Here is a 13,436-nt window from a genome sequence, read left to right as displayed (position 1 = left end):
AAGCTAGCAGGTTCAAGCCCGGCCCAGGCCAGCTAAACAACAATGACAACTGCAACAAAAAAATTGCCGGGCATTGTGGTGGGTGCCTGTAGTCCCAGCTACTTGGGAAGCTGGGGCAAGTGAATTGTTTAAGCCCAAGAGTTTGAGGTTGCTGTGAGCTGTGATGCCATGGCACTCTACCAAGGGTGACATAGTGAGACTCTGTCTCAAATAAATAAATAAAAAAAAAAACAAAAACTAATTGGGTGTGGTGGGTGCCTCTAGTCCCAGCTACTCAGGAGGCTCAAGAGGATCGCTTGAGGAATTGGAGGTTGCTGTGAGCTATAAAGCCATAGCACTCTATTCAAGTGACAGAGTGAGATTCTGTCTCAAAAAAAAAAAAAAAAAAAATGAAAGAAAGAGAGAAGAAAAAAGGAAGAAATTTCTTGAGCATTGTGGTCTATTTGGTATTTTCTGAGTGCAAGAAGTCTTTTTCTCACTGCATCTTGTCTCCCTGAGCAACTGGAGTGAGCCAGTTGGAAGAGGGGGACCTTCAGGACCCAGCTGATTTTGTGGCATTAGAGAATTTGCTTGCAGAGTACCCAGCAACACAGAATTTTGTTCCTGGACCAGCTGCACCCTCTCTGTGTGACTCAGGTGGGTCCTTGGGCCTTCCTAGGCTCTCCATGTCACAGGGGTTGAGTGGGCTGCTTTGCTCTCTCACACCTGTCCTTACCGTCCTCACTGCCCCAAGTACTCAGCAGTGGCACCTCCAGGTCCAGAGGTACCTCCAGCTCCATGCACACACAGTGGATGAACGACTTCCAGGTGGCCAGACCTTGAGCGTGCAATAGTCTGACTTGTGAGATGATCCTCTGCTCAGGGTCCAAGATCTCATTCCTGGAACCCAGGTCCATGTTGGGTAAGAAGAACTTCATCTTGGTGCTCAGCCAGTCTGGGTCTTTGCTGAGCAGACTCACGAGACCGCCCCACAGGTTCCCGGTGTCCAGCTGGATGCTGATGGGGTCCATGAGGAGCTGGCCCTAGAGGGGCAGGGGAGGCAGGTGAGCTGGGAGACAGGTGACATGGGGGGCGGGGGAGACGACAGGTGAGCTGAGTGGAAAGTGAGCTGGGGGAAAAGATAAGCTGGGGGACAGGTAAATTGGGTGACAGGTGAGCTGGGGAAAGCTACGTAGAACTCAAGAACCCAAATCAAGCCCCAGAAAATAAGCAGATAAGTGGCCTCTACGTAGAGTCTTGATGCCTCTGCCCTGGGATTGGTTCCAGAGATTAGTCTGCTTCTTATGCACCCCCCTCAAATCCACCCATCTGTACCTGTATCCTGGCTTTCCAGAATGATTTAGTTCATCCCCTGTGGACGGTCCCCTGTAGACCATCATTCCTGTTCATTTGTACTAGTCCTCAGTCTGAGCTAACTTCAGAGCAGAGACAGCTAGTAGTCCCCCAACTAGTTGACAACTGTTCTTCCCTTATTTCTTAATACTAGAACTCCTGAACATTCCCTGGTCATCTAGAACAGAGGTCCTCAACCTTTTTGGTAGCAGTGACCAGTTTCATGAAAGACAATATTTCCATAGACCAATGTGGGTGGGAGTGGTGGTTTTGATTTGAGTCTGCAAACAACTGATTTACTATGGTTTCTGTGTAGTCAAACCTCTGTGCTAATGATAATCTGTATTTGCAGCTGCTCCCCAGCACTAGAATCACTGCCTCGGCTCCACCCATAATCATCAGGCATTAGATTCTCACAAGAAGCTAACAACCTAGACCCCTTGCAGGCAGTTTACAATAAAGTTTGTGCTCCCATAAATCTAATGCCACTACTGATTTGACAGGAGGCAGAGCTCAGGAGGTGATGTGCGTGATGGGGAGTGGCTGTAAATTACAGATGACATTTCACTTTATTGTCTGCCACTCATCTGCTGCTGTGTGGCCCAGTTCCTAACACGTTGGCCATGGACCAGTCCCAGGGGCTGGGGACCTCAGATATAGAATATACTGTATTTCCCAGCCTTCCTTGCAGTTATATGTAGCCAAATTTTGGCCAATGGGATGTGAGTGAAAATATCGTCTCTTCTTTGCTTCCCCCTGTTGGCTGGAATGTCAATGAGATGGTTGGACCTTGGGTAGCCATGTTGAATCGTGAGGTGGAAGCCAATATGGTGGAGAATAAAGCTGTCCACCTGCCTCAGACTCTCTGACTTTGGAGTTCTACTATATGACAGGGAAATACCCTCTATCTATATTTGTGTTGTTTAGGGCTTCATGCTACTCACAATGAACTCGAATCCCAGATAATACACTTATAAACCAATTCCTCTCTCTAAGAAAATTCTTCCTTTTCTTTTTTTTTTTTTTTTTTGAGACAGAGCCTCAAGCTCTGGGTAGAGTGCCATGGCATCACAGCTCACAGCAACCTCCAAGTCCTGGGCTTAAGCGATTCTCCTGCCTCCGCCTCCCAAGTAGCTGGGACTACAGGCGCCCGCCACAACACCCAGCTATTTTTTGGTTGCAGCTGTCATTGTTGCTTGGCAGGCCCGGGCTGGATTCGAATCCGCCAGCTCAGGTGTATGTGGCTGGTGCCTTAGCCGCTTGAGCCACAAGCGCCGAGCCATGAAAATTCTTCCTTTTCTAAACTGGAAGTCTTGAATGAAATCCTGGCAGGAGTAGCAATAGAGGGCATGGGCCACTCACATAGCAAAAGCCTAAAAAATGCATAATGCCTTGGATCCAGCAACTCCTTTTCTCCTACTCTAACCTCAGGGAAGAATCATGAATGTATATATCAATTTTAATTACACAGCTGTTTGCTAATTATTTATAATTGTTAAAAACTGGAAGCAACCAGCCAGGTGCAGTGGCTCACACCTGTAATCCTAGCTACTGGAGAAGCTGAGGCAGGAGGATCCCTTGGGGCCAGGAGTTCAAGACCAGCTTGGGCAACACAGGTGAACCCCTCTCTAAAAAAATGTTTAAAAACTTAGCCAGGCATGGTGGTGGTTACTTATAGCCTCAACTACTCAGGAGGCTGAGGTCAGGAGTTCAAGGCTGCAGTGAGGTCCCACCATTGCACTCCAACCTGAGTGACAGAGTGAGACCCTGCATCTAAAAAATAGTTTTTTAGACATTGGAAACAATCCCAACAATTTGGGATTGGTTAACTAAATAATAGCCCATACTATGGCGGACTATGATTTAACATTTCCAAGTGTACTTTCTGGTCCTATTTCCTTAATAATTGTAGCAAATACTTAGAAAGCCCTTCATATGTGCTAGGTATTATTTCAAGGGCTTTATAAATCTTATCTAATCCTCACAACTCTATAGAGATTTTACCTGATTTTTTTTTTTTTTGGCAGGGGCCGGGTTTGAATCCGCCACCTCCAGTATATGGGGCCAGCGCCCTACTCCTTTGAGCCACAGGCGCCACCCAATTTTACCTGATTTTACCAGAGATTTTGGATGCCCACCGACGAGCCAGCACCCCCAGCTCCCAGAGGCTGAGGCACAAGACTGTGTCCTGGATTTAGACCCCTGCTGTTCCCTGGGCATCCAGCAGACACCCATGAGCATGTGTCATCTGTCCCCACTGGTCATCCCTTCTCAACCAGACTAGCAGCAATAAATCCTCGCTCTGGCACACAGATTCAGAATTCATGAAACATGCTCATATCCACAATCCTCAGGCAAGGGATCACCATCCCCACCGAAAGACGACAGCCAAGGACGGGTGAAGAATGTGCCCAAGGTTATACAGCAAGTCCATGGTACAGCCAGAATCAGAACTGCAATTTCTTGCTTCCCAAGCCAATAAATTTCCAAGGCCTGGGAGCCCTAGACAGCTCCAGATAAGGAAAAAGCCCAGGATTTTATGTGATCTTAGCAAAAGGATGTGGCCCTGGGCATTGCTTCTCTTTCAGGCTATGATGTTCAAAGTCCACATGGCCCATAAAGAAATCACCCAGGGCAGCATGGTGCCAGGAGGAAGTGAGTGGTGCCTGGATGGAATGATTTCTGGGAATGTTCCTCATCCTCAAATTTCTTCTCCAGCCAGTTTAACACAATGTCTTTTTTTCCCATCATTAAAGTTCTATTCCCTTAGGGTAAGATTCAAAGCTCTTTAAGGGTAACCATGCTTGGGAGAAAAAAGCATATGATATCATTATTGATCGTTGAGACTTCTATGGGAAATACCCTTGGAGAAGTCGATTGTTGGGTCAAGGGTCCTGTCCCAGCTCTGTTGCTAACCTTCTGCCGTGTCACTAGGCTGTCGATTAACAGACACTCTTTCTCCTTTTTCTAAGTACCTTGTCTCCCTGAAATTGACCACAATCGTGAAACTTGCTTTGGCCGATGAAATACACTAAAAAATGACACATGTCACATCTATGCAGATGTATTAAGAGCCAACATGATTCCGTGTGCTCTCTTTTCTCCTCCACTGTAGGGACCAGCAGTATTCCAGATTGTAGCTGCTCCTCTCCTGGGTTTGGGAGAGAGTATGACGTCAGTTCACAACAGGCAAGAGGCACAAGCAGGAAATAAACTTTCATTATCATGAGCCACTGGGGCTTTGGAGATGTTTGTTACTGGAGCAAACCTAGCCTGTCCTAGCTGATACACTCATACTATGACCTTGAGCAAGTCTCTTCCCTAATCTGGGCCTCAGTCATGCCATCTATAAATTGGGTAGATTAGATGCTGCCTCAAAGCCCTTCCTGATCTTCTGTGTCCAATGTTGTCATTCTCAAGCTGAAGGTTTGCTGTGTTGGGGGCAGCCCACCAAGGTAGATCTGGGTTGAGAGCAGTCAAAGGGGAGGAGAGGGAAGGAGAAGATGAGAGAGAGACAGAGGAGGCAAGGGGGAGAGAAAATTACCTACTTTGCTTCCTGATTCATCATAGGTGCTCCAGGGTCCCCATGGAGAGGTCCTCAGGGGTGTCTGGGCTATGTCTTATGCTGAGAGCCTGACTTATAGCTTGTTTCCACATGCTGACCCCTAAGGAGAGAGAAGAAAGGGAGTTCTTCCTGCTATTCCAAACTTCAAGAAGAGCACTGGAAAGAGGGCACCAACTCTTGTCCTTGCCTGCTGGAGACACCTCTGAGCACACTTGACCCAGAAACAGTCTCGCCAACTTCATGCTCAGGCTCTTCTCCAGCCACAACTCTTTGTGTATCTACAGTTCACACAGCTCAACCCTCCCCAGAGTTACCTCCTGCCACACTTGGCCCCAAGAATGCCCTTTGTCCTCCTCCAATTCAGAGACTCACTTTACAAAGGCCTATGGCATCAGAGTTTGTACCCTGAAATCCCAGCAAACTTACTATGGATGATCTATTCACAAGAAAACTGAATAATCCTCACTGCAGATGACAACTTTTTCCCCCTGAACATAAAACTCCCCAAAGGTTGGGATTTTCAATCTTCTTTCCTATCACATGATGAAGTAGTTTCTAAACAATCAAAAGTAAACATTCTTCTCCAAGAGAAATCCCAGAGGCATAGGAGGCTGCCTCATGAAGAGCACAGTCAAAAGATGCTCTGGCCCAAATTCCTAAGTAACACAACAGAGATCCTCCTTAAGAACATGGAATGGGGCTCGGCGCCTGTAGCACAGTGGTTACAGCACCAGCCACGTACAGCAGGGCTGGCAGGTTCGAACCCAGTCCTGGTCAGCTAAACAACAATGACAACCGCAACAAAAAAAACAGCCGGGCATTGAGGTGGGCGTCTGTAGTCCCAGCCACTTGGGAAGCTGAGGCAAGAGAATCATTTAAGCCCAAGAGTTTGAGGTTGCTGTGAGCTGTGATGCCACAGCACTCTACCCGGGGCAACAAAGTGAAGAGTTTGAGTTAGCTGTGAGCTGTGATGCCAAAGCACTCTACCGAGGGCGACATGAAACTCTGTCTCAAAAAAAAAAAAAAGTTCCTTTCTTTCTTTTTTTTTTTTTTTTATTTTTTTTATTAATTACTTTCTTTCTTTACTCTTTTTGTACTTCTGCTTCTGCTTCTGATTATTCTTTTCATTCTTGTCTTCTTCTGATTCTTTTCTTTTAATAAACAGCAAAGAACATCAAAAAAAAGTAAATAAATAAATAACATGGAAGGGATAAGAAAACAAGCAGCTAAAAGGTACAGGGAGAAAGGAAGAGAGGTTAAAGATCAGTGTGTGCTCTGATTGAATACCTGTGAATATGAGGAGTGTAACTATTATACAAAGTTCCATGACTTTAGAAAAATCTCCATATATAGGGCACATTCTAACATAACAGAGGTAAGTACCAATAGTTAGAAATAAGAAACGAAAAAAGAGGTCCTTTGAAGAGGTCCTGGAATATTAATTATATATATATATATTAGAAACAACATTATCAAATTGTACCCCGTAGCTCAGTGGGTAGGGCGCCGGTCACATATACCAGGGCTGGTGGGTTCAAACCCGGCCATGGCCTGCTAAAACAACAATGACAACTGCAACAACAACAACAACAAAAAATAGCCGGGTGTTGTGGCAGGGCCCTGTAGTCCCAGCTACTTAAGAGGATAAGGCAAGAGAATCGCTTAAGCCCAAGAGTCTGAGGTTGCTGTGAGTTGTGACACCACAGCACTCTACCCAGTGCAATAGCTTGAGACTCTGTCTCAAACAAAAACAAAAACATATTGTAAAAGGAAGCTGGGCAAGGTGGCGGATACCTGTAATCCTAAGCACTCTGGGAGGCCAGGGCAGGAGGATCTATTGAGGCCAGGAGTTAAAGACCAGCCTGAGCAAGAGCTGGTCTACTAAAAATAGAAAAATTGGCTCGGCACCCATAGCACAGTGGTTATGATGCCAGTTATGGTGCCAGCCACATGCACTGATGCTGGCGGGTTTGAGCCTGGCTCAGGCCAGCTAAACAGCAATGACAACCGCAACAGGAAATAGCCGGGCATTTGGCGGACACCTGTAGTCCCAGCTACTTGGGAGGCTGAGGCGAGAGAATCACTTAAGCCCACGAGTTTGAGGTTGCTGTGAGCTGTGATGCCATGGCACTCTACCAAGGGTGATACAGTGAGACTCTGTCTAAAAATAAATAAATAAATAAATAAAATAAAAATAAAAATAGAAAAGTTTTCTGGGCATGGTGGCGGGTGCCTGTAGTCCGAGCTATTCCAGAGGCTGAGACAGGAGGATTGCTTGAATGAGCCCATGAATTTGAGGTTGCTGTGAGCTATGATGGTGCCACTGTACTCCGTCCCAGGTGACAGAGCAAAACTCTGCCTTAAAAAAAAAGAAAGAAAGTAAGAGGAGAGGGAGGAAAGAGGAAGGCAGAGGATGGGTGGAGGGAGGGTAATTGGTGGGACCACACCTACAGTGCATTTTACAAGGGTAATGTTAAATTCACTATGTGTAGAATATAAATGTCTTAACACAACAACTAAGAAAATGTGTATATTGGTTCTTTTTATTTTCTTTTTTTGAAGTTTTTGGCTGGGTTTGAAACCACCACCTCCTGTATGTGGGGCTGACGCCTTACTCACTGAGCCACAGGCACCGCCCTGACAACTAAGAAAATGTGGTGAAGGCTATGTTAACTAGTTTGATGAAAATATTTCAAATGCTATATACAACCAGCACATTGTACCCCATGATTACATTAATGTACACAGCTATGATTTAATAAAAAAAAATACTCTAACAGAAGAAATGAAGAGAGGCATTAGTAAATTGAAAAGTATCTTGCTATGGACTTAATGTTTGCCCTGCCCGCTCCCCCCAATTCCTATGATGAAGTCTAAATACCCCTAAATGAGATGGTATTTGGAGATGGGGTCTCTAGGAGGTAATCAGGCCATGCATGTGCAGCTCTTGTGATAGGACTAGTGCCCTTACAAAAGACAGGAGGCCGGGCACGGTGGTTCGCTCTTGTAATCCTGGTACTCTGGGAGGCCAAGGTGGGAGGATTGCCTTAGTTCAAGAGTTCAAGGCCAGCCTGAGCCACAGCGAGACCTCGTCTCTAAAAGTAACTGGGCATTGTGGTGGGCTGTAGTTTCAGCTACTTGGGAGGCTGAAGTAAGAGAATCACTTGAGCCCAAGAGTTTGAGGTTGCTGTGAGCTATGATGCCACAGCACTCTACCCAGGACAACAAGTGAAACTCTGTCTCAAAAAAAGGGGACAGGAGACAGAGAATTTGCTCTTTCTGCTCTCCCCCATGTGAGAACACAACCAGATGTTGCCATCTGAACAGCAAGAAGAATGCTCTCAGCAGACACCAGATCTGCTGGTGGCTGGATCTGGGACTTCCCAACCTTCAGAACTGTGAAAAATAAACTTCTCTTGAGAAAGCCACCCAGGCTACAGTATTTTGTTGTAGCAACCCAAACTGCTTGTGGCCACAGAAACTAAAAGTAAAAAAAAAATCTCTAAACTGACATAGATTGAAGGCAATGGCATTTAAATTATAACAGGAAACCTTAAAGAACTTGATGAAATTATGTTTTATAGTCATTTAGAAAAAAAGGCAGGTATGAGGGGGTTTATATACTGTCTTAAATATTCTCTAATAAAACAGTGTAAGCCTAATTTTAAGTTAGAATTAGATAAAAAAATATGAAGGGAATTATGTCAAAAAACTGTTCATTGAGAAGGGCAGGCAATAATGAAGAGGCTTCTAAATGTAATAAAACATATAAGAAAGTGTGGGCAGCACCTGTGGCTTAGTGGGTAGGGCGCCGGCACCATATACGGAGGGTGGTGGGTTCGAACCCGGCCCCAGCCAAACTGCAACAAAAAAATAGCCAGGAGTTCTGGCAGGCGCCCATAGGCCCAGCTACTCGGGAGGCTGAGGCAAGAGAATTGCCTAAGCCCAGGAGCTGGAGGTTTCTATGAGCTGTGACACCACAGCACTCTACCGAGGGCGACAAGGTAAAACTCCGTCTCTTAAAGAAAAAAAAAAAAAGTAAGAAAGTGGTCATCATTAATACTTAAAAAAAAACAACCTTTTTTAGACAGAGTCTTACTCTGTCTCCCTGGGTAGGGTACCACGGCATCAGCTTTCCTCACAGTAACCTCAAACTCCTAGGCTCTAGAGATCCTGTTGCCTCAGCCTCCTAAGCAGCTGGGACTACAAGTGCCCACTACAACATCCAGCAATATTTTCTATTTTTAGTAGAGATGGGGGTCTCACTCTTGCTCTGGCTGGTCTCAAATTCCTGACTTCAAGCAATCTACCTGTCTTGGCCTTCCAGAGTGCTAGGATTACAGCTGTGAGCAATAGCTCCTGGCCAATCACCATTAACACTTTAAGATACTTGGATTAAAACTTTTAAAAAATTGATTAAAGGAGTAGAATTAGAATCCAATGAGCTTCACACTCTCTTAACACTCACCTTTAAAAAAACAAAACAGAACAACAACAACAAAAAAAAACAGAGTCTTTCTCTGTATCCCAGGCTAGAGTGCAGTGGGGTCATCATAGCTCACTGCAACCTCAAACTCCTGGCTCAAGAGATCCTTCCATCTGAGCCTCCCGATTTGCTGAGACTACAGGTGTGTGCCACCACGCCCAGCTAATTTTTGTGTTTTTTGTAGAGACAGAGTTTCTCTCTTGCTCAGGCTGGACTTGAACTCTGACCTTAAGCAACCCTCCCAGAGTGTTGGGGTTATAGGCAGCTCAAAGTTCACTTTTCATCTCTGATACTGACAGAAAAAAAGGGGAAATACATGGTATTAAAATATATGATTTTTAATTAAGTAATTAAATTAAAATCTTCTGCATGGAAATTAGAAACACAACAGCGTAGCATTTTACATCCACATAGAATGTCTATAATGAAAAGGACAGATAGTGTGTTGATGTGGATATGGAGAAACAAGACACCCTGCATACTGCTAATGAGAATGTGAAATAGCACAGCCTCTTTGCATAACAGTTTGGCAGTTCCTTAAAGCGTTAAACTACAGAGTTATCAGACAACCCAGCAATTTCATTCCTGGGTCTATACCCAAGAGAAATAAAAATATATACCCACACAAAAACTTGTACATGAATGTTCGCGCCAGTATTACCCACAATAATAAAAAAGTGAAATCAACCAGAATGGAGAAACAGAATATGGTCCATTGGTACCATGGAATATCATTCAACAACAAGAAAAAGCAAAGTTTATACTATGGGAATGAAGTCGGAAACTATTATCACATATTGTATGATTCTATTTATATGAAATATTCAGAAAAAGCTAATCTCTAGAGACAGCAGATTAGTGGTCACCTAGGTCTGAGAGCAGGAGTAGGAATTATTCTGAGTGTGAAGAATCTCATGATAGTAATGAACATGCTCTAAGACTAGATTGTGGTGATGGCTGCATAATTCAGCCAATTTACTAGGAATCACTGAATCCTACACTTAAAATGGGTGAATTTTATGGTATGTAAATTAAACCTCCATAAAGTAGTTTAAAAATGATGCAGGATAGGGCTGGGCATGGTGGCTCACACCTGTAATCCCAGCACTCTGGGAGGCTTAGGTGGGTGGGTCATCTGAGTTCACAGGTTGGAGACCAGCCTGAGCCAGAGAAAGACCTCATCTCTAAAAATAGCTGGGCGTTGTAGTCCCAGCTACTCAAGAGGCTGAGGTAAGAGAATTGCTTGAGCTCAGGAGTTGGAGATTGCTGTGAGCTGTGATGCTACAGCACTCTACCGAGGGCAACAAAGTGAAACTGTCTCAAAAAAATGCAGTATAAATTAACTATTATAATAAAATATTCCTTATCACTATTAACTTTTTTGTATAGAAAAAATGACAACAAACAAAATGAAAGCAGCAAGCTGGAAAAGCATTTGCACATGTGACAAAAGGCTGCTTTTCTTATGAACAAAGACTGGAACAAATACAGAAAAGACCAACAACCACATCAAAAATGCGGCAAAGCACATCAAATGGCAACATTTAAGGAGAAACAAATACCCACGTGTTTTAAATGCTTAAAATCATTCCAAACAAAAGACCTACAAATTAACATGCTTCCTCCATCATGTGGACAAAGACCCAGAGTGTCAGTAATTCCCCAGGACAGTGAGATGGATTTCACTTTTTGTTTTTGGGGGAAGGGGAGACAGGATCTTGCTCAGTTGCCTGGGCCAGAGCATCAACACAGCTCACTGCAACCTCCTGCTTCAGCCTCCCAAGTGGCTGCAATTACAGGTGTGTGCTACCATGCCTGGCTAATTTCAAAATTTTTTATAGAGATGGGGTCTCACTATGTTACTCAGGCTGGTCTTGAACTCCTGTGCTCAAGTAATCCTCTTATTTCAGCCTCCCAAAGTGCTGGGCTTATAGGAGTGAGCCATCATATCTGGACCAAATACAAGAATATCTGTTGAGCTCTTGCTATCACAGTAGAAGACCGGAAAAAGGGCAAATATCTATTTTCTTTTTTTTGAGACAAAATCTAACTTTGTCCACCTTGCTAGAGTGCTGTAGTGTCACAGCTCACAGCAACCTCAAACTTGGGCTTAAGCGATTCTCTTGCCTCAGCCTCCCATTTAGCTGGGACTACAGGTGCCCGCCACAACACCTGGCATTTTTTTTGTAGCAGTTGTCATTGTTTAGCTGGCTCAGGCCGTGTTCGAACCCGCCAACCTCAGTGTATGTGGCTGGTGCTATAACCACTGTGCTACAGGTGCCAAGCCACAAATGTCTATTAAGAGGAAATAAATTATGATACACTCATATAAAGCAGCCATTTCAAAAAAAAATACATAGGCTCGGCACCTGTGGGTCAGTGAGTAGGGCACCGGCCACATACACCAAAGCTAGCAGGTTTGGGCCTGGCCTGGGCCGGCTAAAACAACAATAGCAACTGCAACCAAAAAATAGCCAGGCATTGTAGTGGGCACCTGTAGTCCCAGCTACTCGAGAGGCTGAGGCAAGAGCATTGCTTCAGCCCAGGAGTTGGAGGTTGCTGTGAGCTAAGATGCCACAGCACTCTACCCAGGTCAACAGCTTGAGGCTCTGTCTCAAAAAAAAAAGAAAAAGAACTGTTGTCTCAGTGCCCATAGTTCAGTGGTCAGGGCACTGGCCACATATACCAGGGTTGGTGGGTTCGAACCCGGCCCAGGCCTGCTAAACAACGACAACTGCAACCAAAAAAATAGCTGGGCCTTGTGGTGGGCACCTGTAGTCCCAGCTACTTGGGAGGCTGAGAGAATCGCATAAGCCCAAGACTTAGAGGTTGCTGTGAGCTGTGATGCCACAGCACTCTACCGAAGGGCAACATAGTGAGACTCTGTCTCAAAATAAATAAATAAAAAGAACTGTGGTATGTGTCTATTTTAAATGTGTGTGTATATTTTGCATATGTAGAGACCAACTCTAGGAGGTTACATAAAAAAACAGTGACAAGATTGTGTCTGGTGAGGCGGCTGTGGCCACAGAGGGAGAAGAGCCCTTTCCACTGTACTTGTTTGGACCCTTTATACCATTTGCACTTTGAACATGAATATTTCAATTTAAAAAAATCCATTAAGACATTTACATTAAAAAATAAATAAATATTGGGCGGCGCCTGTGGCTCAGTGAGCAGGGCGCCGGCCCCATATGCCGAGGGTGGCGGGTTCAAACCCAGCCCCGGCCAAACTACAACAAAAAAATAGCCGGGCGTTGTGGCGGGCGCCTGTAGTCCCAGCTGCTCGGGAGGCTGAGGCAAGAGAATCGCGTAAGCCCAAGAGTTGGAGGTTGCTGTGAGCCGTGAGACGCCACGGCACTCTACCGGAGGGCGGTACAGTGAGACTGTCTCTACAAAAAAAATAAATAAATAAATAAATAAATAAAAAAATAAAGACATTTACATTAAAAATGAAAGTAGACATTTCCCCAATGTATAAGGAAGAGAAATATATGATGATGAGTAAACAGAAGAAATCATTACTGATGGCTTACAAAATGGAAGTCCCCTAAATAATGTGAAATGATAAAACTAAAACAGAAATAGGAAGGCAATAGAGGAGGCTAAATATTTGCACTCAGCAGGATGGATAGAGACTGATTATTTGAATTAAAAAGTAATTCATGGGGTGGCGCCCGTGGCTCAGTGGGTAGGGCGCTGGCCCCATATACCGAGGGTGGCAGTTCGAACCCGGCCCTGGGCCAACTGCAACAAAAAAATAGCTGGGTGTTGCGGTGGGCGCCTGTGGTCCCAGCTACTCGGGAGGCTGAGGCAAGAGAATTGCCTAAGCCCAGGAGTTGGAGGTTGCTGTGAGCTGTGTGACGCCATGGCACTGTACTGAGGGTGACAAAGTGAGACTCTGTCTCTACAAAAAAAAAAGTAATTCATTCCTAGGCTAAGCACAGTGGATCATACCGGTAATCCTAGCACTTTGTGAGGCCAGTATGAGCATTGCTTGTGTCCATAAGTTCAAGACCATCCTGAGCAACAATAAAGAGATCTTGCCTCTAC

The 13,436-nt window shown here is 44.8% G+C and overlaps 1 protein-coding gene across 4 annotated transcripts in view; it reads right to left on the bottom strand.

Annotated features, from left to right (window-relative positions):
* The window catches only part of NLRC5 (NLR family CARD domain containing 5), a 90,363-nt gene that overhangs the window by 54,092 nt on the left and 22,835 nt on the right, over window positions 1-13,436 (bottom strand). For 2 of the 4 annotated variants that reach the window (XM_053602355.1, XM_053602363.1), the window contains exons 2-3: window positions 4,881-4,997; window positions 716-1,022 (exon numbers count right to left, since the gene is read on the bottom strand). In XM_053602355.1, the coding sequence (XP_053458330.1) occupies window positions 716-1,010 (295 nt within the window). In that variant the 5' untranslated portion in view covers window positions 1,011-1,022; window positions 4,881-4,997. Of the gene's footprint in view, window positions 1-715; window positions 1,023-4,876; window positions 4,998-13,340; window positions 13,399-13,436 lie in introns of those variants that run through there. The other 2 variants (XM_053602370.1, XM_053602381.1) reach the window with 2 other exon arrangements.

Source organism: Nycticebus coucang, chromosome 2 (genome assembly GCF_027406575.1).
Source record: "Nycticebus coucang isolate mNycCou1 chromosome 2, mNycCou1.pri, whole genome shotgun sequence".
Classification (NCBI taxonomy): domain Eukaryota; kingdom Metazoa; phylum Chordata; class Mammalia; order Primates; family Lorisidae; genus Nycticebus; species Nycticebus coucang.
Note: the sequence above shows the minus strand (reverse complement) of the source record. Positions and strands in the feature narration are given on the sequence as shown.